Source organism: Natrix helvetica (genome assembly GCF_964273705.1).
Source record: "Natrix helvetica genome assembly, chromosome: 5".
Classification (NCBI taxonomy): Eukaryota; Metazoa; Chordata; class Lepidosauria; order Squamata; family Natricidae; genus Natrix; species Natrix helvetica.
Genome location: NC_138551.1, coordinates 137,508,044 through 137,535,058, shown reverse-complemented (window position 1 = coordinate 137,535,058; position 27,015 = coordinate 137,508,044). Strand labels below are relative to the sequence as shown.

The following is a 27,015-nucleotide window of genomic DNA, read 5'->3' as shown; positions in this document are numbered from 1 at the left end:
TGATGTCACAAGCCAAGATTTGAATAATAGCCAACTGGCTGCCTTTACGGGGGGAGGGGGGTCTTATCCATTGATGAGCCAATCCTGAAGAGGCTCCGAGCCCCGAATTCTCTTTAGCCAGAGTGGCTCCCTCTGAAGGGGGAATCCTTGGTCGCCTGGAGAGGTCGGGGAGCCCCAGATTCTGCCCCTTCTCTGGTGGTGGAGTCCAGATTGGGAATCTTGTTCCTTGGATCTGGAATCTGGTATTAGAGATCCAGAGAATCCAGGTTTTCCTGCACCTGCCCAGAGGATGAAAGGGAAATCTATGCATAAAATATTAGATATTCTTCTTCTTAAAAAGGCCCTGGGAGAAGGTGCCTGAAGAAACGATGGATCCAATGATGTACAGTCCCTAACCAAGTATCCTACACATCCACTCATTTAGCAATAGTTCCATGTTCCACAGTTATTGAATAAAGCGCTTTATGATGGGTCCTCACACTTACGACTAGTGCAGCACATAGTCGCCACTTGGGTGCCTGGCAATCAACATGGATTTTTGACAAGGAAAATCAGTGGGCGAAATGGTGTTTGTTTCATCACTGCAGGATTCACTCAACAACCGCAGTGATTCACTTAACAACTGAGGCAATAAACATTTTAAAATTCAGCACAACTCACTTAATGACTGCCTAGCTTAGCAATGGCATTTTTGGTCCCAATTCTGGTCGTAGGTCGAGGACTACCCATAGGATGCAGTAGCAGGATGGTTTGGAGAAGCTTAAGCAGGTCTGGATTTAAGCAGGGATGGGAGACCACCAGGAAATGCCAGGGGTAGGTTGAGAAGAAGGCAGTGGCCATCCTATCTTGCTATGAAGAAAATTAGGTGGGGCCTCTTAGTGACTTTGTCCCAATCAGTAAATGATTCTGCGTTCTAACCCCGCCTTAGGCATCAAAGGCAGCTGGGGACTTTGAGCCAATCACCAGAAGGCTCTGATTTGAATTCCCAGGGCCCAGCTAGGACTTCAGGGCCAGACTCTATGCTGCCCCCTACAGGCAGTGAGTTCCAGCTGAACCCTGGCAAGAGGGAGGGGCTGTGACTGGGGGAGGGAGGGGCTCTCTGTGTCCAGGAGTTTCTCTCCTTTGCTCTCGGATGGGGCTCCTCTATCCCAGAAGGACCCAGGGGGAAACTTGGGATCCTGCTGGACTCCCGGCTCCTGCTGGAAGACAAGGCGGCAGTGGTGACCAGCAGGACCTTTGCCCAAAATCCACCTTGCTTTAACATTGACAAGGGTTAAGGCAGCAGGCTAGGAAGGAGGAGATCCTGAGTTCGAGTCCTGCCTTAGCCCTGAAAGCCTGTTTGCTGACCTCGGGACAGATGCTCTCTTTCAAACAAGCCCACCTCACAGGGTGATTGTTGTGGGGAAAAGAGGAGGAAGAGGAAGAGGAGTTGGACATATTCCCCTCCTTTAGTTAGTTGAAAAAATAATAAAACAGTGGGAAAAAAATCTAACAAAAATAAAAACGGACTTTCCTACTTCTGTTTGCATGGAATCTGTCCTGGCCTTGTGCAGATCCAGGAATTTCTCTTCTCACCAGGGAGGGAGAGGGTTTTTTTTAATCATCCCTTCCATTTTCACTTCCTGTGGAGGCACCAGTGAGGACCCCAGACCCCCTCCCAGCCCTGGGACACAGCGGGTCACTCTGTTTCTTTGGGAAAGGTTCCTTCCCCAAGCAGAGTCTTCCTGAGCCCCATCATCCACTGCCCTCCCTGCCTAGGATCAACTGAATTCCTCCATTCACACAATAGGAAAAAGGGGGGTTGGACAGAGTCTCTGGGTGAGTCTCCGTTCTTCCACATGGAAAGTTCACACTGATCCCGCCCCCCAAAGCCAAATTCCCCCTCGGTTCCTGAACACCTCCAGCCGTTGCTCAGCTGAGGTTGCAGCAGGGCCAGAGTGGCTGCGAATTGGGATGGAAGGGACCAGAAACCCTCTTCAAGCCTCCCCAGCCACAATGGACTCTGAGACACAGACTGTGGCCTCCCAGAAGCTCCTCAATGGGGCCTTTATGGGGCAGGGGGAAGGGATATGGGATCAATCCATCAGCCTCGGGCCCTGGGTAAGGGTGGTGGGGTGGCGGTAGTTATACGGGAAGGTCTAGAGCCGAGGGAGTTCACTGTTCCTCAGATATCTGGGTGTGAGTCCCTTGGTGTGAAATGGGGCCCAGGGAGGCAGTTGGGTTTGCTGATTGTATACTTGGCTCCTCGCTATACATCAGCGGCCCTGCCCGAGCTCCTCGAGCTGATCTCGGAGACGGCGGTTGAGATCCCCAGACTTGTGGTTATGGGGGATTTCAACCTGCCGTCGACGGGAGCAGCGTCTGAGGTAGCTCGGGAGTTCATGGCTTCCATGACATCCATGGGCCTGACTCAGTTAATTCAAGGCCCCACACACGAAGGAGGCCACACATTGGACCTTGTTTTTGTATCTGAGCAGTGGACGAGTGATCTGGGTATAGGGGATTTTGTTGTTACACCCCTGTCATGGTCAGATCACTCATGTCTCCGGCTGGACTTCCCTGGCGCTACCCCCCACCGCGAGGAGGCAGGACCAGACAGTCCACGCTGGTACTGCCCCAAGCACCTGATGGAGCCGGATAGGTTCCAGACGGAGCTTGGGCCATTACCTGTAGCCCTGACCCGCGCTCGGTCGGAGGACCTAGCGGCCACCTGGAATAGGGCGGCGGCTGGGGCCTTGGACCGGGTTGCGCCTTTGCGACCTCTCCTGCGGCAGCGACCCACCGGGGCTCCTTGGTATACCGAGGAGCTGAGGGTGATGAAGCGCCATAGGAGACGTCTAGAGAGCAGGTGGAGGTCCTCACGCTCCGAATCTGATCGAACACAGGTAAGATCCTACTTACGGACCTACCTTGTGGCATTGAGGGCGGCCAAACGTAGATATTGCGCCGCTCTTATTGCGTCCGCGGATAACCGCCCTGCCGCCCTGTTTAGGGTGACCCGCTCCCTCTTGTCACAGAGGATGCAGGGGGCACCCTTGCAGGGCAGAGCAGAGGAGTTTGGGGAATATCTGCAGGATAAAGTCGCTCAGATCTGGAGCGGATGGGCCCCCCTCAGTGGACTAGACGGGCCGCCAACAGCGAGTCTTGTGAGACCATCCTGGGAGGAGTTTGATTCTGTTGCCCCCGAGGATTTAGATAGGTTGCGTGGACGGCTGCGACCCACCACATGTTTAATGGACCCGTGTCCCTCCTGGTTGGTACTGGCATCTTGGGAGGTGACCCGAGGCTGGCTTCTGGGCCTGGTGAATGCCTCATTGGGTGAGGGATCCTTACCAACCGCCTTGAAGGAGGCGGTGGTGAGGCCCTTACTTAAGAGGCCTTCACTCGACCCAATGGAGCTAGCTAATTATCGTCCAGTCTCCAACCTTCCGTTTCTAGCGAAGGTTGTTGAGAATGTGGTGGCGCAGCAGTTTCCACGACACCTTGACGAATCCGAGTATCTAGACTCACGCCAGTCCGGCTTCCGACCTGGGCACAGCACAGAGACAGCCTTGGTCGTGTTGGTTGATGATCTCTGGAGGGCCAGAGATAGAGGTTGTTCCTCTATCCTGGTCCTATTAGACCTCTCGGCGGCTTTTGATACCATCGACCATGGTATCCTATTGCGCCGGTTGGAGGGGATAGGAGTCGGAGGTACCGTTTTGCGGTGGTTCGGCTCCTACCTCTCCGACCGGAGGCAATGTGTGTTGACAGGGGGACAGAGGTCGACCCCGAGGCCACTCACTTGTGGAGTGCCACAGGGGTCGGTCCTCTCGCCTCTCCTGTTCAACACATATGTGAAGCCGCTGGGTGAGATCATCCGTGGTTTTGGGGTTGAGTATCACCTCTACGCTGATGATACTCAGCTGTATATTTCAACTCCAAACCACCCCAACGAGGCTGTGGAAGTGATGTCCCGGTGTTTGGAGGCCGTCGGGGTCTGGATGGGGGACAACAGACTTAAACTCAACCCCTCCAAGACTGAGTGGCTGTGGCTACTGGCACCTCGGTTCAGCCAGCTGATTCCATCGCTGGCCATAGGGGGCGAACAATTGCCCCCTGTGGAACGGGCGCGCAATTTGGGCGTCCTCCTTGATGCCCGGCTGTCAATGGATGACCATGTGGCAGCCGTGGCGAGGGGGGTGTTCCACCAGGTTCGCCTGGTGCGCCAATTGCGCCCCCTACTGGACCGGGATGCCCTACGCACTGTCACTCATGCGCTGGTGACGTCCCGCCTGGATTACTGCAATGCTCTCTACATGGGGCTGCCCTTGGGACGCGCCCGGAGACTGCATTTAGTTCAGAACGCAGCCGCGCGGGCTGTGATGGGGAGTACGAGGTACTCCCACGTAACACCTCTCCTGCGCGAGCTGCACTGGCTACCTGTGGTTTTCCGGGTGCGTTTCAAGGTGCTGATTACCATCTTTAAAGCGCTCCATGGCACGGGACCTAGTTACTTGCGGGATCGCATCCTCCCACATACATCCCTGCGGCCAATTCGCTCACACAGGGAGGGACTTCTCCTGGTGCCGTCCACTAGGCAATGCCAACGGGCGACACCGAGAAGTAGGGCCTTCTCTGTGATGGGCCCAACCCTCTGGAATGACCTCCCCCCCGACATTAGAACCACTTCTGACCTCCGCTCCTTCCGGCAAAAATTGAAGACCCACCTGTTCCGACTAGCAGGCCTGGCATAATTACAACTGTCCCTCCAGGCAAATGTATTATATCTGGTTATTTTAGGGATTTTTTAATTTTCTGTATTTGTTTTAGGGGTTTAAATTTATATTTATATTGTACAGTTCTTTTAATAGCATTTTAACCTCCTCCATGTCAACTGTCAACTGTACATATTTAATTTTTATTGTATCCTGTTATATTTTGTATGAACTGTACACCGCCCCGAGTCCCTTTCGGGAGAGGGGGCGGTCTAGAAGCATTAAATATAAATAAATATAAATAAATAAATAAATCTCACAAGAGTCCCCCTATAGGGGTTTCCCATCTGCTGTCCCTGGTGGCAGATCTAAGACTGTGAATCCCACTGCTGACACCAGTTTCTGTGGAATCAAATGCAGGACCCAAAAACCCAATAATCCAAGCTCAGTGGATTTATTTATTCAGTCTCCACTGGAGGAATTTCCCTCCATAAAATAGTGAGAGGAAATCTTACAGACAAAAGCATGCACACAAATTATACATTCCAGGAAAGGAGGAGAAAATGACAATCATACATGTGCATATTTCATTTAATAGATATAAGCATGAATATTCATAATTAGCGAGAATCAAGTTACCTCCCCACCCTTGTATCGTTGCTACCCTCAAGAAAGAGTTATTGTGCAAATAAAAACAGTTTGGATAAAGTGCTGAGAAATGAGGGCATCAAAGTTGCTCCTTACATTCCTTCTATATTTCTGTCTTGCTATCATGCTCCCATTTCTCCAAGAAATGTGTCTCCTCATAATATTTCACACACCCTTTATTTATTTCAAGAAAAATAGTTGGCCCACTCATGCATGGAGAACAGCTTGGACCATTTTCTACGTTGGACTGTGGGAAATGTAAAAAGTTGAAATTCCTCAGTCTCACATTTCCACACTTCTTCTGGCTGTAAGCTGCTCCTTTGTTGTCAGGTCTGGCCTCAGAAGGATAATGTAGCACTTGGGGATGAAGATGCAGCCCAGCAGACCAGCACTGGAGGCCAGGATGGAGAAGACCTGGACAGCCACCATGTATTTCCCTTTGGTGCTCAGGTAGGTGGGCACAAAAGTCACCCAGACACTGCAGAAGACCAGCATGCTGAAGGTGATCAGCTTGGCTTCGTTGAAGGCCCCAGGCAGATTCCTGGCCAGGAAAGCCACCGTGAAGCAGATGGCAGCCAGGAAGCCCATGTAGCTGAGGGTGACGTAGAACATGACAACAGCCCCTTCGTTGCATTGCAGGATGATCTCTCCAGGCTGGGAGTGGAGATCAGAGTCAGGGAAGGGGGGAGAAACTCCCAGCCAGATGGAGCAGATGATAATTTGGATTGCAGAAGAAGACAGGATGATGGAGTTGGCCAAGCTCTTCCCCAACCATCTCTTCACTCGGTTTCCTGGTTTTGTGGCCAGGAAAGCCAGCACCACCGTGATGGTTTTGGCCAAGAGAGAAGAAATGGCAACTGAGAAAATGATGCTGAAAACCGTCTGTCGGAGAAGGCAGGTGGCTTTCCTTGGTTGACCAATGAAGAGAGAAGGAGACAAGAAGCAAAGCAGGAGGGAGACCAGGAGGATGTAGGAGAGGTCCCGGTTGTTGGCTTTGACAAGGGGAGTTTCTCGGTATTTCATGAAGATGATTAAAACAAGACCTGTGATTAGGAAGAAGAGTAGGGCAAAAGAGACCAGGATGGTTCCCAGATGTTCTTCATAAGACAGGTAGGTTATAACTTTGGGGATACATTGGACTCTTTTCCTATTTGGATATTTATCATCTGGACACTTGGTACATTTTTCTGTATCTGAGAAAGTCAAAAAGCAATATTTCTTTAATATTTTGAATTTTTTTTGCCTTTCAAGCAATACCATTTTTGAACAACACCTGATTCCAGGAACATTTTCCAAGATGTGTTGCTCAACCATTCCACAGGGAAGAAAAGGATAGCATAATTTACTAATGCCTACATAGCTAAGGTATATGAAATTGGAGGATTTCTAGTGCATTTTGAATAAACAAAAAAAGGGTTGAGTTTCAATGCAAACTTTAATTTACACCTTCATCAAAATGCTGTGGATGAAACCAGTTCCACAAAGCCTTCCTTTCCTCTAGTGTCACCCACCTTCTTGAGTGGAGATGGTCCCCTCTGGACAAGGAACACAGTCGTAGCAGCAAACTGGCTCTCCTTCTCGAGCCCTCTTGACAAATCCAGGATGACAACTTTCCACACATTTGGACTGAGGCAGGGACTGAGCAGAAAAACAAGGAATGCCAAAGAAAATGTGTTAGGATTCTCCATCCACGGAAAATGGAGGGAGAAATGGACATTAGACAAGTAGATTCTGGGCTTCATGGAGGTAAATAGTGAAATCTCTGACTCCTTCCAAATAGATGTAGGAGATGTGACCCTGGAAGGTTCTTTTTTTAGTTCCTCCCTTTTGTTTCTGGCATTTAACATTGCAATAATAAAGACTTTTCTATTTAATAAAGTCTGGAGGGATGGAATTGAGTAAAGATTTTAGCATTAAGTGACAAACAAACAGTTCCTCCTCATGGTTGTATTAAAATGCATTCCTCCACTCTTCATCTATCCATGGTTAGGATGATCCCCTATTAGATTTTTGAATAAATTCATCATCAAAGATTAGATTTCTTTAAGTAGAGTAAAAGATTAAAATGGAAACTTCTGACCAGAAGAATCTGGAAAGGTTTCTACTGGACTACAGAAAGCCTTGCAAAGCTGCTCCCCTTTGACACTAGTTCCAAAAAGTCTCCCAGTTAAGAGATAAAGGAAAAATTCCTCATAAATTATAGCTGATTATGTTTCCTAGTTTGGGTAATAAAACATCTGCAAGAAAACAAGGAAGCTCAGAGAGCACCAAGGATCCCTCATGTCAACCTTGAGCTACAAATATTCTCCTTTGTTAAGACAAAAGGTTTCTGCATAGTTTCTGGAAGTGTAGTGAGACTGAGTGAGATCATGAGAAGGTGTCCCTGAAAAAGATTCAGATCTTTGGCTGCATCAGATGGGAGATGAGTGTGAGTCCCAGGTCAGAAGGAGACATTTCTAAGGCCCATCCAGTTATCCAAGAAAAAAATGCTTTGTGGTGAAGAACTGCAATTAGGAGACTCCAACTGGCATGGAAAGACAGACCCACATTTAATATTAGTTACATTTTGGGACTCCTTTTCACCCAGAGGGACTGAAGGCTAACACTCAGGATAAACAAGGCCATTTAAGGGATTTTCAGATGAAGAGCCTCTGAAGAGTCAAAGGCCAAATCTAAGTAGTGTTTCCTGTCACAATCTCTCTCGTTACTTCTGATATCAGGAAGGGCTTTTTCTTGAATCAAAGTTGTGTTTAAGGTTTCTGGGTCAAGGGATTGTCTCAGTGGTCACTGTCACTTTATGTGAAATGAAAGTCTTGGACCTCCTTCCTAAGGGCAGATGGTCAATTGCTCCCCCCAGTTGGGAGAAAGACACATATGGTTAACTTTGACCAGGCCTGGACTACTTAAAATTATCAGAGACCCTGGACATGTCCTTTCAGGGAGCCATTTCCCAATGGCCTTTCCCTAAGCAGGACAAGAGGAAGCTTCTCTCCCAAATGGGACCACCAGGAGCTCCATCCAGTCATGATCCTATTTATTTTATTTATTTTCTTTTTTTCTTTAGTTTGTCAAAACTTGTACAGGTAACAGGTATAAACATGGACACGAGTGTATAAAAAGAGTATAGATAGATGATTACAAATAAGTATAAGCATGGACATGAGTACATGAAATGAATACAAATCAATGGGGAAAGTGGGACAGGGAGGGTAGGCACGCTGGTGCACTTATGCAAGCCCCCTTATAAACCTCTTAGGAAATGTGTGAGGTGCATGGTGGACAGTTTAAGGTTAAAGCTGTGGGGGTTTGAGGAACTAACAACAGAATCAGGTAGAGCATTCCAGGCATTGACCACTCTGTTGCTGGTCGTATTTTCTGCAATCGAGTTTGGAGTGGTTTACAGTTTGTATCTATTGTTTGCTTGTGTAATTATCTGTAGGATGTTGTAACGGATAATTTTGTGTACTATACTTAGGTCAGGATGTAGGCGGCATATTTCTAGGTTGTCCAAGCCCAAAATTTCGAGCCTGGTGGCATAAGGGATTCTGTTGTGAGCAGAGAAGTGGAGGATTCTTCTCGTGAAATACCTCTGGACCCTCTCGATTGTATTAATGTCCGATATACAGTGTGGATTCCAGGCAGACAAGCTGTATTCGAAAATTGGTCTGGCAAAGGTTTTATATGCCCTAGTTAGCAGTACAAAGTTACCGGAGAAGAAGTTACGCAGGATTAGATTAACAACTCTTAATGCCTTTTGGGCAATGCTGTTACAGTGAGCTCTGGTGTTTAGATCCTTTGAGATGAGTACTCCTAGGTCTTTGACTGAGTGAGAGTCGTTTGCGACGTCGTATCCGCCTAGCTCGTATTTGGTGTTCTGATTTTTGTGCCAATGTGTAGGACAGAGCATTTGTTAGATGAGATTTGGAGTTGCCAATTGTTTGATCATTCAGATACATAGTTAAGGTTGGCAAAGAGTCCAAATAGGACACAGCTGCTCACAATATGATCTCAAAGGTCGTGTATGTAAAGCAGAAAGAGTGGGAGTCCTAATATGCTGCCTTGGGGGACACCACTGTTAACGGTGCAGGGTTTGATAGAGCGCCTCCACTTTTGACTATTTGACAGGAACGCGGCTATCCACTTGTTTCGCCTCATTCAGTCCAAACTTCAATTCAGGGAATGTTCAACTGAATTCCCTTCTGCTTTGCTATTTGAGGACAAGGAACAAGCAAACCTGAGACTATTAACAAAACAAACTCCAGCATGCTAATCAGCTAACTCATCTTAAAACAATCTCCAGCACTGCAGCATCTGAAGAACAGCTTGGTCAATAGAACTGAAGGTCTATAGAAAAAATAAAACCTATAAGGTTTGTACTCCCCATGTTCAATTCTCAGTGAAGGTCATGGGCCCTGGAAACTAGGCTTAGTCCACATGAAATGGGTCCTAAATCTTTCGAAAAAAGAGGAAAGAGAACCAAATTTCTCTCACCTTGTTGAGCAACTTTAGCCGGGAAAGAGCTCCTTGGTCGATGATAAGTCTCTGTCTTTTCCAAATCCCCATTGATGGTTGGATGGGATCCTTCTTGGGGAGAATCAAACAGCTCATGATTGTCAGATCTGCTGCTACATCTCCGTTTTGATCCAAGTACAGGACGTAAGCAGAAATATTGCAAAACTCATTCTTCTGCAGGGAAGGGTGGAACTACAAGGGGAACATGCAAGAATTTTAAAATCTGAAAGCTTTTTAAAAAAATATCATTTAGCCTTTACACTTTTGAATCTTTCTTCTACAGTTCTCTAACATCAAAATCTGCTTATTTAGAAAAATAGGTGTTACTGCTATCTTCATAAATAAAAAACAAAAGTTCAGCAAAATTTCCCCATCAAATGTTGGCAAAATGTGCATTAACAAAATGTAATTGTTGCAATTGATAAGTTATAGTGGACACTCTGGAGCAGGTGACAAATAAAATGAATCATAAGAAAAAAGACGTTATTCATACATGCCTAGAAAACATCAGGTTGATTATGAGAAACTGCTCATTTAGTGGCTGTTCAGAGTTACAACAGCACTGAAAAAGTGACATGATAGTTTTCCCCATGATTATGGCAGCATCCCCAGGGTTTCAAATTCTGAATTCTTGGCATCCACTTATGATACTTAGAGAGTTTTAGGGTCATGTGATCTACTTTTGCGACTTCTGACAAGGAAAATCAACAGAGAAGTCGGATTCTCTTAACAACTGTGTTACTGACTTAACAACTGTGATGATTCACTTAACAAGAAAAGGCAAGAAAGACCATAAAATAGGGCAAAACAACCATTTTGCTTAGCAACAGAAATGCTGAGCTCAGTTGTGGTTGTAAATCCCAACCTGCCTCTTCCGATACCTGGAAGAAGTTGCCCAGAAGCTCCAGATCTTCTCAATGTTGTTCCAGAGGGAGAGAAATGGGGAAATGAGCTCAGTCAGAAGGGAGGAGATTCTGGCTGAAGAAGAGGAAAAACACCCTGAAAAGAGGAGCCGTTTCAGAGCTGAGCCCTCAAAGCAGAGAAGTTCAGCCTCCCCTTCACTGGGGATGCAAAAGTTTAACTGGGATTCCTGCAGAGGAGGGTTGGGCTGGATGATCTCAGGATCTCTTTCAAAGTTATGAAGGCAGAAATTCTACTATGCTTATCAGAAAATCATAAAGACAATAATATATTACAAAATGCATACATCCTTTTACAATTACTAGTAAACCCAAAATCTATCTGCCGTGGTGCCTGGTGCTTAGAAGATTATGTTTAAAGCAATTTGATTGGCCAAATCTGTTGACCTTCTGAAGCACAATATGGTTGAGAAGGTTCCCCTCCTTCTCCTCTGGGTTCCTTCTCTAAAGGATCTAAGATTAATGGACCCATATTGTTAGAAATAGGAAAGCAGCAATAAAGCAAGGAAGGTAATTTGGTACCAAAAAGCACCAAAAGTTTATCAAAGCATCTGCAGATCCATCAGGTGGAGCCAGATCAAAGCAAGCAAGAAGTTTTATGCCCTTCCTCCCGTCACTCAACACTGTCCTGCTTCCCCATTGGCTGGGTACTAGCAAACTCTCAACCAATTCAGAGTGCCTGTTTCACAATATAGCTTTATTTTCCCCAGCAACTCCCTGTCTCCATGGGCTGGTGTGATTCTACATCCCTAATTTTCCGTTTCTCTTTTGCGTAAATCGTAAGATGACCAGATGTCCTGCTTTTGGTGGGACATTCCCAATTTTTAATAATTTGTCCCGCATCCCATGGCATTTAAAAAATTTCCCGATTTTTGGTAAGGTGCGCGGTCGCGCACGTGGCAAGAAAACACCACGCAGAAGTTTGCAACTGCCGCGCAGTGATTTCTACTGTCACAGGCTCGGGAGCAGGGGAGGTTCTTTGCAGGCAGCTAGAACTGGCCGCCCGCAAAGGACCTCCCCAGACTTGTTTTGTTGAGCGCGAGGTGACTGACGGTAGTTTGCACCGGCCGCGCCCGCTCAAACTATTGTCAGTCGCCCCATGTTCAGCAAAGCAAGCCTGGGGAGGTCCTTTGTGGCCAGCCAGTCCTAGCCGCTTGCGCCTGGCGCTGCGGCTGAAGTGAACCCCCAAAGCCCCCGCTACCACTAGAATAACTGCTGCCGCCGCCTCCTCCTCCTCCTCCTCCTCCTCCTCCTCCTCCTCCTCCTCCTCCTCCTCCTCCTCCTCCAAAAGCACCACCACATTTGCTGCCCGGCGCTGCGGTTGAGGTGAAGCCAAAACTCCCGCTGGCGCCCCTGCCCATGGCAGCGGCTCCTCCCCCTCCGCTTGGAGCACCTGAGCTGGGCCCCGCGTTACCCCTTCCCCCTCCTCCTCCGCCATGCTTTTGAGGAGCCATGAGGCCACGGGAGCCAGTCGGAAGGTGGCAGAGGGGGCGGGAGCAGTAAAAAAACACCTCATGGCTTCTCAAAAGCACAGCAGAGGAGGAGGAGGTGGCAGGGGTAATGCGGGGCCCAGCTCTGGTGCTCCGAGCAGAGGGGGTGGTGCTGCCGCCGCTGCCACAAGCGGAGGCACTAGCGTGAGCTTTGGCAGCTTCACCTCAGCCACAGCGCTGGGCAGCAAATGTGGTGGTGCTGTTGGAGGAGGAGGAGGAGAGATGGCAGCAGTTATTCTGGTGGTGGTGGGGGCTCATCGGCATCTTCAGTGGCAGCCCTGCCCCCGGTGAAAAAAATCGAAGATGGAGCAGATCCACACCACAACATGACTGGAGGAGGAATTCTGGGAGTTGAAGTCCACCAGTCTTAAAGCTGTCATGTTTGAAGACCCCTGGGGTTTTTTCCCCTAAAGGGTTAGGGGTGCAAGGATATAGACCAAATTTTTAATCAAGAAACCCCCTCCCCAGTCAATGGTGTCCCGCTTTACCAATGTTAAAATTTGGTCACGTTAATTTAATGGCTATGGGCTTCACAGGTTAAGGACTGATATTATAGTATCATTAGGCCATGTGTAACTGTCAGATTGGATGTCAAATTGTGATTTTAATATAGATTTTATCTGTGGTTTATTATTTCATTTTGGAATTTTTAACTGGATATTCCTTGAGTATTTTTTATTTGTTCTGGTCTTTGATTGTAATAAACTTGATTTGATTTGATGCAATTCCATTTACCAAGAAGGGGACCTAAAAAGACATATGACAGACTTGACTGTTCCCCATGTAGTGAATACTTTCCTCAGATAAAGGAACAATTCATGTGTCCCCAAGAAAAGCACCATCACACTGAAATTACAATTATATTTTAAAGAATAGGACAGAACCGACTATTAATTACTGGACAGGAACCTTCCACCTGTTGATTCAAGGCTGTTAAGACTCCATCAGTTGTGGATAATGAATGAGAACATCCTGCCCCAATCTGGTGGCCTCCGGATGTTAATTCATGCATCCTCCTGATTCATGCTTGGCAACAAATAAGGCCACCTTCCTCCGAGAAGGGGCACCCAGGTGTGTTTGCAACACTGGTGCGGCTCCATTTGTAGACCGGAGACTGAACCTTTGATGTTGTGTCTGTTGCTGCAGCAGCCCTGGGAGAACTTGCATAAAAGGGGACCTCAACATTGGGACCAGATCCTTGGACTTTCACTTGGACCGGTAGCTTCCAGTCATTGCCCAGGCCCCTCTCCTCTTTAAGGGCACCTCAGATATCTGGATCCTGATGGAGAGAGCACGGAAATGTCCTCTCTGCCTCTTGATCTCCAACCTTGGAAGGGGAACTTTGTGGGCCTGATTCCTCCAGGAAATCCTGCTGTTCCTTGCAGCTTCTGAACAGTTACTTCAAGAGGTCAACTGGGCTTTGGCTATTATAACTATGGGTGTCCTTTACGGAAACTGCTGCACAAAACTTTACATCTTGCATATATGAAGAATTTCTGAAATGTTTGTGTGTGTGTGTGTGTGTGTGTGTGTGTGTGTGTTGTGGCATATTGGTCTTTTTTCTATACTTACGTTTTTTTCTTCTTTCTACTACAGCTTAATTCAAGAAATTTAAAAAGAATAATTAAAAAATTTCAGTTGCCAGAGATGACAAACACAGGTTTAAACAGTATAGGAAGCCCCCAATTTGGTTCCTTTGGGTTTATGTCCTCATGGTTTACATACTCACGTCTTGCCTGAATTCAGTCTGCAAACAAAAGTGGGGGCTCCGAGAGGCCATCCATCCAGTCCTCTGGGCATCATCCTGGTCTTTTTTGCCCCACTCTTGTTCCTAACCACAGGCCTTGTTTTAGTCATTTTCATTAAATACTGAGAAACTCCCATTGTCAAAGCCAACAACCGGGACCTCCGACAAACAGTTTTCAGCCTCATCTTCTCAGTTGCCATTTCTTCTCTCTTGGCCAAAACCATCACGGTGGTGCTGCCTTTCCTTGCCACAAAACCAGGAAACCTGATTTTTTAAAATTTGACTTGGAAGAATCCTCTCCCTGTAACTGAGATGTGGTTTCCTTGGTAATCTTTTAAGATCATTTTCTGAGGCTTTAGTTGTTCCTTTCCCAGTCCCAGAACTGCCTCCTTTGTGGCCATCTGGGATACTATGGACAGGTATGACCCTGTGTCCAACTCCATGTCACAAGGGAGCCCCTTGATGAGAGCTGTGAGCTGGAGCTCCTTTGAGTTCTATGTGTTGGAGTCTCCCATGGTCGTTTCTTTCTCATCCACGACTCAGTTCTCTCAGTGGTTGTTCTTTGTGAACTTCGCTCGCCGGAATCCCAATTGTCTTTCTGGCTGCTACGTGCCTGGCCATTGTGGATACATCACAGGCTGGGTGGCTCAGGAAGCCTTTGCTATGTGCCCCTTCCACTCGCACCTTTGGCAAATTGTGTCTAGGAATCTCGCTCTGGGATGATTTCCCCCCACAGCCAGCCCAAAACGTCCGTCTTCCTCTCTTCTCTTGATTCCCTTTCTTCCTTTCGACTCGTAGGCGATGGGCTTCATCGTCTTCATTGGTGGGGTCTTCCTCCTCCCAGCTCCCTTGATGGCTGCTCTTTGCGGTACATTTGTGTTTCCAGCTCTTTGAATTGCAGACTTGCCGGTTGCTTCCGCTGCTCTGGTTTCTTCTAACGCTGCTTTGACAGTGAGATGAGGCTTTGATAGAAGCCTTCTCTGTAAATCAAGGTCTCTCCATCCCAATAGGAGTCTATCTAACACAGCTTCCTCTATATTGGTAAATCCACAACTAGCGGCGGCTTCCTGCAAAGCACTGATTAACCGCCTCACGTTCCTCTTGATGCCTGTTGTGAAAATTGTGTTTATTCCCCATCGTTGATGGTTTGGGTGCATAAGGAGCCAAGAGTGATTCCTGAAGGTTTCGCCATGGTACCGCCTGTAAGTCTGATGGCTCTGAAAGCTCTTCAGCCACATCCAGAACTTCAGGTCCACCATAACTCAGGAAAAGAGCCCTTTTCCTGCCATCCGATAGCTCCCATAGGTTGTTGGCTTCCAGGAAACACTCGATTCAGAAACTCTATTTCTTCTAGCTCTCCTCAGCTGGATTGAATGGAGCTGGTTGGGCCCATGGGGTCATCTTGGATGCCAATGAAGAGTCTCAATTCTGCGATGATGGTTGATGCCACATGGATGCCCGCCCACCTGCCACCACCACCCCAAGCTTCTCGTCTCTCTCTGATCCAGGGGCCATGCTCGTCCCCCCTCCCGGCAGGTCCACTGGCTGCTCTCTTCGACAGGGGCACCGCAGCCTCTGGAGACTGAACCCCGATGTGGCCCGGGAGGGAAGAAGTACAAGAAGCTCCAGACCGCCATCCCTGCTGCCTGGTTAGGAAAACGCCTGCCCGGTCACTCGCCTGCCCAGCTCTTCTCCTGCCCACTGCACTCCAACCGGCTTCCTGGTGAAGATCCCAGCCAGTCCAGAGGAGGCTTCTGCCGTGAGAAGGTGGCGGAAGGGGAAGGGGCTCAGACAGACTGCCCTTCAACCTCCTCCTGGGGAGAGTCTCAAGGTCCCCTTTCTCTGGACATCTTCTCCAGCCCTTCACAGACAAGACAAGCTTGGAAGAGGAGCAGAGAAAATGCTTTAGGTAGAAATTGTAGGGTGGAAAATTAAAGGGCCTGAAAATTGCTACTTTATTTCTTTGGTTGAGGAAATAAAAAAAAAAACACAGTGGAAATTTATTTACATACTTAGCTTCTTTTACTTTTTAAATTTTTTGGCATGAAGTACATACCAAAATAAAAACAATCCCAAATTGAAATTCCAGGCAGCTGTTCTGCTGAACACTTTCTGTAAGGGAGGCTTTATCAGGAAATCAAGAAAGAATTATATAAGAGGGATGAAAATTTTCCTCCCCAGCTGAGAGTCAGTCAAACTTGGCATTTCACATCATTCCAGCATTCTCAGTCAGAGGATCAGGTAACCAGGCTGGTGTTTGGTTCCCACAGATTCCTCCTGATCTCTTTTCCTGATATCTCTCTCTCTCTCTCTCTCTCTCTCACACACACACACACACCCACACACACACACACCCACACACACACACACACACACACATACACTTTTAGCTGTAGGAACAAGTGCCTGAATTATTTTCTATGAGGTATCACATTAAGTAGTTGTTGCTGAAGAGCAAATTCCTCTGAATGACTTTTACAGAGTTCTCTTAAGCAAGATTTATTGAGCTAAAAGGAAAGGAAGCTGAAAGAATTCCAGTCATTCAACAATTTCCCATTTTGAAACATATAGATATGATTTTCTTTGACTTCTGCGTACTATCTAAATGGAAAGAATATCTCCTTTCAAATAAAATAAACTTTTAACAATCTTTCCAATAGCATAATGGTGTTATATCTCATGCTTTTACATTTGTTCTGGCTGTGAGATGCTCTTTTGTGTTCAGATTTGGCCTCAGAAGGATAATGTAGCACTTGGGGATGAAGATGCAGCCCAGCAGACCAGCACTGGAGGCCAGGATGGAGAAGAACTGAACAGCCACCATGTATTTCCCTTTGGTGCTCAGGTAGGTGGGCACAAAAGTCACCCAGACGCTGCAGAAGACCAGCATGCTGAAGGTGATCAACTTGGCTTCATTGAAGGCCCCAGGCAGATTCCTGGCCAGGAAAGCCCCCGTGAAGCAGATGGCAGCCAGGAAGCCCATGTAGCTGAGGGTGACGTAGAACATGACAACAGCCCCTTCGTTGCATTGCAGGATGATCTCTCCAGGCTGGGAGTGGAGGTCAGAGTCAGGGAAGGGGGGAGAAACTCCCAGCCAGATGGAGCAGATGATAATTTGGACAACAGAAGAAGAAAGGATGATGGAGTTGGCCAAGCTCTTCCCCAACCATCTCTTCACTTGGTTTCCTGGTTTTGTGGCCAAGAAAGCCAGCACCACCGTGATGGTTTTGGCCAGGAGAGAAGAAACGGCAACTGAGAAGATGATGCTGAAAACCGTTTGTCGAAGAAGGCAGGTGGCTTTCCTTGGTTGACCAATGAAGAGGGAAGAAGACAAGAAGCAAAGCAGGAGGGAGACCAAGAGGATGTAGGAGAGGTCCCGGTTGTTGGCTTTGACAATGGGAGTTTCTCGGTATTTAATGAAGATGATTAAAACAAGGCCTGTGGTTAGGAAGAAGAGCAGGGCAAAAGAGACCAAGATGATACCCAGACATTCTTCATAAGACAGGAAAGTTATAACTTTGGGGATACATTGAACTCTGTCCACATTTGGATATTTTTCATCTGGACACTTGGTACATTTTTCTGCATCTGAAAAAAACCCCAAACAATATTTTTATTAATATTCTCTCCTTTTAACTTACAAGAAATACCTTCTTTGGATAACAGCTGATACTATGGGCATTTCCCAAGAAGTATTTCTTAGCTATTTCATTAAAGAGCATTAGAAGGATGTTTTTTTAAAAAAATATGTAGCTAGGTGTATGAAGTTGAGGGAAGTCATAGAATGTTAATTATTTTCTATGTAATGTGTAGAATCTTCATAGGAACCTACATTATTAAAGATTAGTAATGTGTGTGTGTGTGTGTGTGTGTGTGTGTGTGTGAGAGAGAGAGAGAGAGAGAGAGAGAGAGAGAGAGAGAGAGAGAGAGAGAGAGAGAGAGAGAGAGAGAGAGAGAGAGAGAGAGAGAGAGAGAGAGAGAGAGAGAGAGAGAGAGAGAGAGAGAGAGAGATTCAGCTCGATTCGGCTCTGTCTGCTCTCCCCTCTCTGCCTTTGCCCAATTTTGCAAGGATTTGGCAGATGCTTCCTTTGTGATTGGGGATGGGGGGGGGCAGAGTTTCATCCTATACTTTGCCTGCCAAACATCTTTGGGGGTGACCAGGGACTTTATTTTCCGGTCACTTTGGACTGAGTTGCAGGAATACAGGTGCGCGCCTGTGTGTGTTTGTATGTGTGTTGCTGCAATGGTGGGTGCCAGATCCTGTTCCAACTGGTACGGTTGGAATGGGCTCTGCGTCATCCACATGGATGCATGCAGCGTGCATTCGCATGGAGCATGTATGCGTTGTAGCTGTCAGCAATGCTTCTGAAAGCCTCCGCAATGCTCCAGCTGCTCGGTGGAGCATTGCGCAGGCACTGTATGTGCCATGCGCATGTGCGGAAGCACTGAAGGCTTTAAAGAACAGGTAAGGAGCTGGGGGGGGAGAGGGGGGGGGCCCTCCAGAGCACTGTACTGGAACAGTACCCGGTGCTCCGGGTAGGCTCCGGTACACCTGTACCAGGGCGTACCGCCTGCAACCCACCACTGGGATGATGCTTCTCTAAAGTGTGTTCGGTGATGTAAGGCAGTAACCTTGTGGTGCTGTGATGTAACAGCCTAATAGCCCTTCCTTTTGTAAAGCAAGGTTTCTTTTTGTATCTTTCCAGAGACAGAAAGAGAGTGGTTGAACTTCCTTACAGTTATTCCCTGGGTGTGTGGATTGGGAAGGTGGGGAGTGGGAGGGAGGTAGAGTATGAGAGAGAGAGAGAGAGAGAGAGAGAGAGAGAGAGAGAGAGAGAGAGAGAGAGAGAGAGAGAGAGAGATGAGGGAGAGAGGGGATGAGAGGGAGAGAGAGAGAAAAAGAGAAAGAGAGAGATGAGAGAAAGAGATGAGAGAGACAGAGAGGGAGACAGAGAAAAAGAGAAAGAGATGAGAGAGAGAGAGGCAGATAGAAAGAGACATGAGAGAGAGAGAGGAGAGAGAGAGGAGGGGAGATAGAGGGTGATAGGGAGGTAGAGAGAAAAAGAGAAAGATGAGATGGAGGGAGGGAGAGAAAGAGAGATAAAGGAGAGGGAGAGGAAGAGAGAGACAGAGAAGGGGAGATACCTATTTGCCATAGAAAAGAAAACATGGGGAGCCACAAAACCTGGGTAGGAGTGGCTGGGGTGAGTGTCATGTGACTGGGTGGGAGTGAGTGACGTCAAGTTGGCCACGCCCACCCAGGTTTTGTGGCTCCCAGTGTTTTGTTTTCTATGGGAAATGGGCCCAAGTGGGTCTTTGAGTGTTTAAGGTTGCAGACCCCTGGAGTAGACAGTCACTTGTCTAAAATGGCATCAGTTCTCCTGCTTGAGCAGGGGGTAGGACTAGAAGACCTCCAAGGTCCCTTCCAGCTCTCTACTGATTGACAGATTGATTGATTGATCTACATAACTGCCAGACTATTTGTATAATTAGTTCCCTCCCATCACTATCCACAGCACCACATTATGGACCAGTGACACCTTCTCAGTGATCCTCAAGGGGAGGATCCAATATACAGTGAATTGCAAGGCCTTTCAGAAGGTGGACCTAAAGCAATTCATCAAGTTTCAAAGAACTCAGATCTTCCTAGAAGGTGAACTTAGCAGCACATAATCAGACTAGAAAGAAGGAGAGATGTTTCCTCTGCTGTTAGTAAAGCTTGCCCAGTATGCCACCCCCTCCTCCCATCTCTTCCCAGCCTCTCCTTCAAGTCTTTTTGATTTACTTCCTTTTAAATAAGAAATTGTGCAGGTAAAAATAAAAAGCCAGGTGAACTTCTGTCTTCTACTTTGCACTTTCATGAAAATGATCTGAATGGATCCAGTTCCACAAAGCCTCACAAATCTTGAATTAAGGAGAAACTTCCTAATAGTAAGAACAATTAACCAGTGGAACAGCTGGCCTCAAGAGGTTTTGGGTTCTTCAACACTGAATGTTTTAAAGAAGAGACTGGACAGTCACTTGTCTGAAATGGTATAGGTTCTCCTGCTTGAGCAGGGGTAGAAGATCTCCATGGTCCCTTCCAGCTCTACTCTGATTGATTGATCTACATGATTGGCAGAATATTTGTGCAATGAGTTGCCCCCATAACTATCCACAGCACCACATTATGGACCAGTGACACCTTCTCAGTGATCCTCAAGGGGAGGATTCAATATACAGTGAATTGCAAGGTCTTTCAGAAGGTGGACCTAAAACAATTCATCAAGATCTTCCTAGAAAGGTGAATTTAGTAGCACAAGTCCAAACTAAAAAGCAGAAGAGATATTTCCTTAAATAGTAGTAAAGTTTGCTCAGTCTTCCACCTCCTCCTCCCAACTCTTCCCAACCTCTCCTTCAAAGTTTTTTTTTGGATTTACTTCCTTTTAAATAATAAATTGTGCATGTTAAAAATTAAAAAAGGTGAGCTTGTGTCTTTTAACTTGCACTTTCATGAAAATGTTCTGGATGGATCCAGTTCCACAAAGCCTCCCATTTTCCTCAGTGTGACCCACCTTCCTTAGTGGAGAAGGTCCCCTCCGGACAAGGAACGCAGTCATAGCAGCAAACTGGCTCTCCTTCTCGAGCCCTCTTGACAAATCCAGGATGACAATTTTCCACACATCTGGACTGAGGCAGGGACTGAGCGGAAGAACAAGGAATGCCAAAGAAAAGATGTTAGGACTCTCCGTCCATGGAAAATGGAGGGAGAAATGGATGGAGACAAGTAGCCTCTGGTCTTCACTGAGGTAAATATGAAATCTCTGACTGCTTCTAAACAGATGCAGGAGGTATAACTAACTACTGGCAGATTTTTCATTTAGTTCCTCCCTTTTGTTTTTGGCATGTAACATTACAATAAAGGACTTTTCCACTTAATAAAGTCTGGAGGGATGGAATTAAAAAAAAGATTTAAGCATGATGATATATTAAAAATGATAATAATGTTTACTATAAAAAATTTAGGAAACTTTTATTCCATTAGAATTTTTAATGTAGAATGAAACTGTGATGAAGAAAGAAACCTCTGACCAGTAAGATCTTGAAAGATTTCCATAAAACATGGCAAAGCCCCTTCACTTAGGTCCCATCTGTTAAAGAACTTCCATTAGATGACACCATCTGGCATGGAAGGCCAACCACCCTGGAGATAATAGGCTTTGTTCACTTGAAATGGGACCTCAGGCTTTGGAAAACAGAGAAAAGACACCAAAATTTCTCTCACCTTATTGAGCAACTTTAGTCCTGAAAGAGCATCTTGTTTGATAGAAAGTCTCTGTCTTTGAAAATACGCCAGAATCTCTAGCCTGCTATCCTCCTTGGGGAGAACCAAGTAGCGCAAAATAGCCAGATCTGCTTTTATTTCTCCATTTTGGTCCAAGTACAGTTTTCTGTGGGAAATATTGAGAAACTCGTTCTTCTTCAGAAAGTGATGAAACTAGAATGGGAACATCCAGGAATTTGAAAAGCAGAAAACTTTGCTTCTAATCACACATTGGATCTTTCTTCTACAATTGTCTAATCTCCATATATGGTTAAATAGGATACAAATACTGACATTATCTTCATAAGTGAATGAAAGTTTGAGAAAAATTATCAATCATATACTGACAAAATGTAGAGGAAATACAATATATACAACAGGTTTCCCAGAAAGCATGGGTTGATCAAGAAGAAATCTATCAGGCTAATCTTCTCCCTGGTCATCCTGATGGAAAACACCCCCAGATGTGTTAATTCTACTTGATTGTAATGCGACATTAATAAACTTTTGCATTTCTGAAAGAACAAATCACTCACCAACTGTTTTTTCAGCCAATACTAGGACAAGGCTGCCATGCAGATGAAGGCAGAGATAGACGTTGACATGACAATTGAGCCCAACATTTTGGTTGCTAAGCAAGAGCGTTGTTAAGTGAGTTTCACCACATTTTACTCAATCCATGACATCTCCTGGCTCTAACAGTCATGTGCAGGCTAGGGAAGAGCATCTGAAGGCCTGTGTAATGTTTGAATGCGCAGAGGTTATAGTTAAATGTGTGGTAGACTCTGGCTGTGTTTTTCCAAACACAGAAAGTGAGGTTGAATGTGTATAGTTTTAGAAGGGCTCTGTGTGTGTGTGTGTGTGTTTGTACATGTGTGTGTGTGCGCATGTGTGTGCATGTGTACATACACATACAGTATATAGTAGATAATGTATCTTTTTGTGTGCCTATATACACACTATTCTATGAAATAAGTGTGTACACATATGGCATATATACAAAGATTAAATTGTGTATTTTGGATGGTCAGTAGTAGTAAATAAATAGACAGGGAAGTTGTATCACGTTGAGAAAGGAGATGCCAGGCAAGGTACCCCTTGATGTGAGTGATGTCAAGTTGGCCACGCCCACCCAATCACATGGCCACCAACCCATGCCCACCCAGTTACATGACCACCAAGCCACACCCACAGAACCGGTAGTAAAAAAAATTGAATCCCATCACTGGATACAGCCCTCTTCCAATAACTGACTCGTGTTACACACAAGTGTAAGATCTGCTTACTATTATTCCAGAGTGTCAGACATGGAAAAAATTATTCAGTTACAAGAGAGGAGAATTTTAGCTGAATGAAAGAAAAAAATATCATAAAAGGATGAGATGTTTTAGAGCTGAGCCAGTAAAGCAGAGAAGTTCAGTCTCCTCTTCATGGATCGTCTGAGAGCAAAGACTGAGCAGCCATCAGTCAGAGAAGCTTGAACTGGGGATTCCTGCAGAGAGGAAGGGTTGGGCTAGATGATCTCAGGGTCTCTTTCTAATTTATAAAGGTTGTCATGCCACAACATGTAACTGTTGTGCTGTTGTTGCTCTAGCCCCACCTAGTGGCCGGGGGCAGATAAGCCTCACTATAAGGTCTGAAGCCAGACTCCATTTTCTGTCAGCCTTTGGAGAAGATGGAAGCAGCCGTTCTGACCGAGACCCCTGGTCATCCGGAGACGCCTCCGTCCCTCACACGGAGCATCGCTGGAGAGGTTCCAGCTGCTTCTTTGCTGGCTGTTAATGCTGCGTATCTCGTCTTTCTATTTGATTTCCACTCTTTGCATCTCCTGTTTCTGTTTCTGTTTCTGCATCTCCTCAGTTTCACCTGCCCTCTTCTCCCAATAAAGCATCCAGATCCACGCCAGGCTCCCTTTCATTGGGGGAGAATAGGGGGGCTTAGCTGCCTGTCCAGCTGCACACAGACCCACGTGCAATGGGGACGGAAGAAAGGTGGAATTCCAGGATGCTAATCACAAACCCACAAATACGGGAAAATTATTTTGAAAAGAATACAGCATTTTCAAATCAGCAGTGTTTAATAATGCCATAGTATCTACTCTTTGGAACCATTATTCCCTGTGTAATTAAATTGACCAAATCTGTTGAGATGATTCCCCTCCTCCTCCTCCTCTGGATTCCTTCTCCAAAGGATCTAAGATTAATGGATCCATATCGGGACCCCCCATACCTGCCATGGGTGCAGCCTTGGAGACCCCAAGATCTTTTCATCCTCCTTCCTTCCCCTCCTCGATCTGGAGGAATAAGCAGCATTCAAGGCCTGGGCCAGAGTCTTCATGAGACTGTAATATTGGTAGTCATTTTGGATCCATCTTCTGTTCCTTTTCTCCTGGGTCTCCAGTGGGGCTATTTGGGTGCATCTTCTGCGCCCTTTGATAGAAAAGAGGTGCTTTGAAAGAGAACAGCGGAAATAAGGATCTTGAAACTTTTCTTCCACAAAGAAAAAGGGTTTAAAGGCAGAATCTTTTGGCCTTGCTTTTGGCAGATAACCAAAGTTACAAATACTATGGATGTATTTGAGAAGTCTGCGCTTGTTTACTTGATACCATGCAGAATTTGTGAGGATCCAGACTTTCCCCTTAATGGGTCCTGGGAGACGCATAAGTGTTAAATGGAAAGGAAGAATTCTGTCCCAAAGGAAATCATATTCTATGAAGTGAACAAAGACGTTGACTTGTCTCCACTTAGAGAGGGAATCCCTGAGGTATGCAGTATATCCAGTCTTTGAGAACAGTTGTGATATAGCCACACAAATTCCATTCCTGATAAGCATTGGAGTAAAAGTCCTCATGAAATTCTCTCCATTTTCTGTGTCTGAAGCAAAGAGGCCAATCAGGGTCCATCTGAAATGGAGGAGCAGCTGGACAATTGCTGGGTACTGGAATCCTTCTTTGGGGAACATCTGGTGGAAAAAGGGGAATCGACGTTTATCACTCAGAGCCTCTGAAGGTGTTTCATATTTGATCTGAAAAAGGAATTGAAAGGATTAGAGCCATGATGGGGAACCTGTGGCATGCAGAGCGTCCTCTCCCGGCACTCCAGCCGCCCCAGCCCAGCTCCACTAGCATCCACATGGAGGCACACCTCCTGCCGGCCAGTGTTTTCGGGCCTATGCAGAGGGCCAGGGCAGGGGACGCATGAGTATGCAGTGTGCTTGCATTGCCCAGCAAACTCCGGGCCGGGGGGGGCGGAAGTGAGTGTGAATGGCCTGCCCCCCCCCCCAGTGCTTCCTCGCTCAGTTGGAGGCTTCCTTCAGCCTTCAAACCGTTGCAGGGGAGGGGGTTGTTTCCAGATTGGTGCAGGAGGCTCCAGGGTCAAAATGGGGGGAAAACTGTGCATTCTGCACCCCATTTTGGCTGCCGGAGTTCGCTGCCCCAGGGAAGAAATGAGAGCCTGTCACACAAGGAGGATCAAATGATCTCCCAATACTGAAAGAAAGTTTTACTCCTTTTTATCATCTCCGGAGTGTCTCAACTTGTATAAACAGGTAGTAGCAAGCAGTGGCTCAGGATGTTTTTGGCCTTTGAATCACTAATTAACAGTGTCCAAAGGGAGCTTGGAGCCATCTGTGGGCCAAGTGGTCCATATCAATCACAAAGTAATACTTGGTTTGACAAAGATTGCTTGATGCTTAGGAACCAGATTAAACGGGTTTACCTGCTCTACCGCAACCAAGGGGACAAACGCCCACCAGAGGACTACTACCGCCTGAAGCGGAAGTACAAAGGATTAATTGCTAAGAAAAAGAAAGCTAAAGAGAGAGAGAAGTGGGATCTACTTCTCCTCTCTATCCAGAAGGACACCTGATTATTTTGTCAAATTGCTGCCAGCTCTTTGCCGGGCCATCAGAACTCCCTCTCTGCTGCATCTCTAACAGAGACTGAGAAAACCATTTCTTGGCAATTTTTTTTATTGTTGCAGAATTTTTATTGGTTTTAAAATATATAGGGAAGGGTAAAAGGGTGTACAAATTTTTTTTTGCAGCTTCCATACTGGTGGCGAGAATCTCCCCTAGAAACTCACAAATTTAACAATCTTAGAATTAAAATATAAAAGAAAGCATCAGAACAAATTTAACCAATATTATCAAACATGTGCTCTACTATTTTTTCTCTGTTACTTTTGTAGTATCAACAATTACAATTATTCCAAATACATTCATTTTTGTGATCTAAGCCTTTTCGATATTGCTTCTTCTTCCCTGCCCCTTGGAGGGGCCTCAACGCCCCCCACCCCCTCCTTGTCTTGCGTCTTGCTGTCCTTTTCCCTACTCCCACTAAATTCCTCCTCTGGGGGGGAAAGATTCTTTTTGATAAAGGCTTCCGCCTCTTGAATTGTATTAATTCTGATCCTATTTCCCTCCCAGAAGACCATCATCCCCTCTGGTAACAACCATTTAAACCAGACCCCCATGTTATATAATTTTTTTGATAAGGGGGAAAATTTCCTCCTTCTCTCTCTTATTTTTTTGGGGATCAAGAATGGTGACCTGTTCCTCTTTGTATTTCAATGGTCTCTCCCTTTGGGTCGCGAGCACCTCATCCCTTGTGGATCTCCTGACAAATGTACCTCTCTGGGAACGTTATGACTTCTGGCATATGCTGAATTTATTCTATATGCCAGATCCATATCACACCATAATTGTTTCTTATCTCCATTAATATAATCTGCTAAAATTGTACTCATAATCTCTTTAAGATCTTCATTTTCTTCCTCTGGCAGGTTCTGGAATCTAAGAAAAAAAGACATTCTTTCAAATTCTATTTTTGTCAGAAAATTTTCTACATCTGCGTTTCCTTTGCGTGTTATTTTAAGCTCCTCCCCCATCTCCGCCGCTCTCTCCTCCAACACCATAATTCTCTGTTTATTCCCAGCAATATGTTCTTTAACGTCTCTGAGCTCTTCTTTAACCTCTGCCATTTCTTTCCTCGTTTCATTCTGCCCCTTCATAAGTTCTTTAAACATTTCCATAACAGATAGTTCCTTTGTGTCCTCTCCAGCCCCTCCTTTCTGCAACAATGAGGTGATCTTGGACTGTTGCATTGTGGGGCTGGGGGCAGCAGATGGCGGCGCTGAGTGCGCCTTGCCAGTCGGTGGTTTTCTTGCCGCCATTGGTTATGTTCAGAGATACAAATCCTTTCCAGGGAAAATGGTGTCTGTGGATTCCACAGCGGAGCTGGCCTCAGAAGGCAAATAAATGCAGGGAAACCCACAATTCCAATAGAGAGATAATCCAAGAAGTAATTCCAATAATCAAAGCTCAGAAGAGCCACAGAAAGAGGTGCCAGCTTCCCTTTGAGAGAGTGCAGCCAAAAATCCACTTTTCTTTACTTTCTCTTTGGGAGCAGTTTCAAAGGACAAGTTTCATTCATATGTAGACAAAGGAAGGAGGGCAGGCGCCATCTTGGCCCTCCCTTCTGCAGGGAGAGAAGTCACAAAAAGTTTTTCTTTCCCTGTTTTTTAAAGGCGAGGGTCAACTTTAAAATCATTTCTGGCAATTGTAAAAAGCCATTCTCATTCCCATTCATCCAAGTAACTAATCAGTCATTATTCTCTCTCTCCGAGAGAGTCCTTTCAAATGCCGCTTATTCCGAGGGGGGGGGGGTGTAATAGAGGAACCACCCCCCTCCAATTTCCAT

General features: G+C 46.1%; 1 protein-coding gene across 1 annotated transcript in view; it reads right to left on the bottom strand.

The window, feature by feature from the left end:
• Positions 1 to 27,015, bottom strand: part of LOC309392721 (vomeronasal type-2 receptor 26-like) — a gene marked incomplete at both ends in the record, with an annotated part of 35,895 nt that overhangs the window by 5,633 nt on the left and 3,247 nt on the right. Inside the window, 3 exons of the mRNA XM_081954148.1 lie at positions 9,837 to 10,049; positions 16,704 to 17,602; positions 20,569 to 20,695. Of these exons, the coding sequence (XP_081810274.1) occupies positions 9,837 to 10,049; positions 16,704 to 17,602; positions 20,569 to 20,695 (1,239 nt within the window). The remainder of the gene's footprint in view (positions 1 to 9,836; positions 10,050 to 16,703; positions 17,603 to 20,568; positions 20,696 to 27,015) is intronic.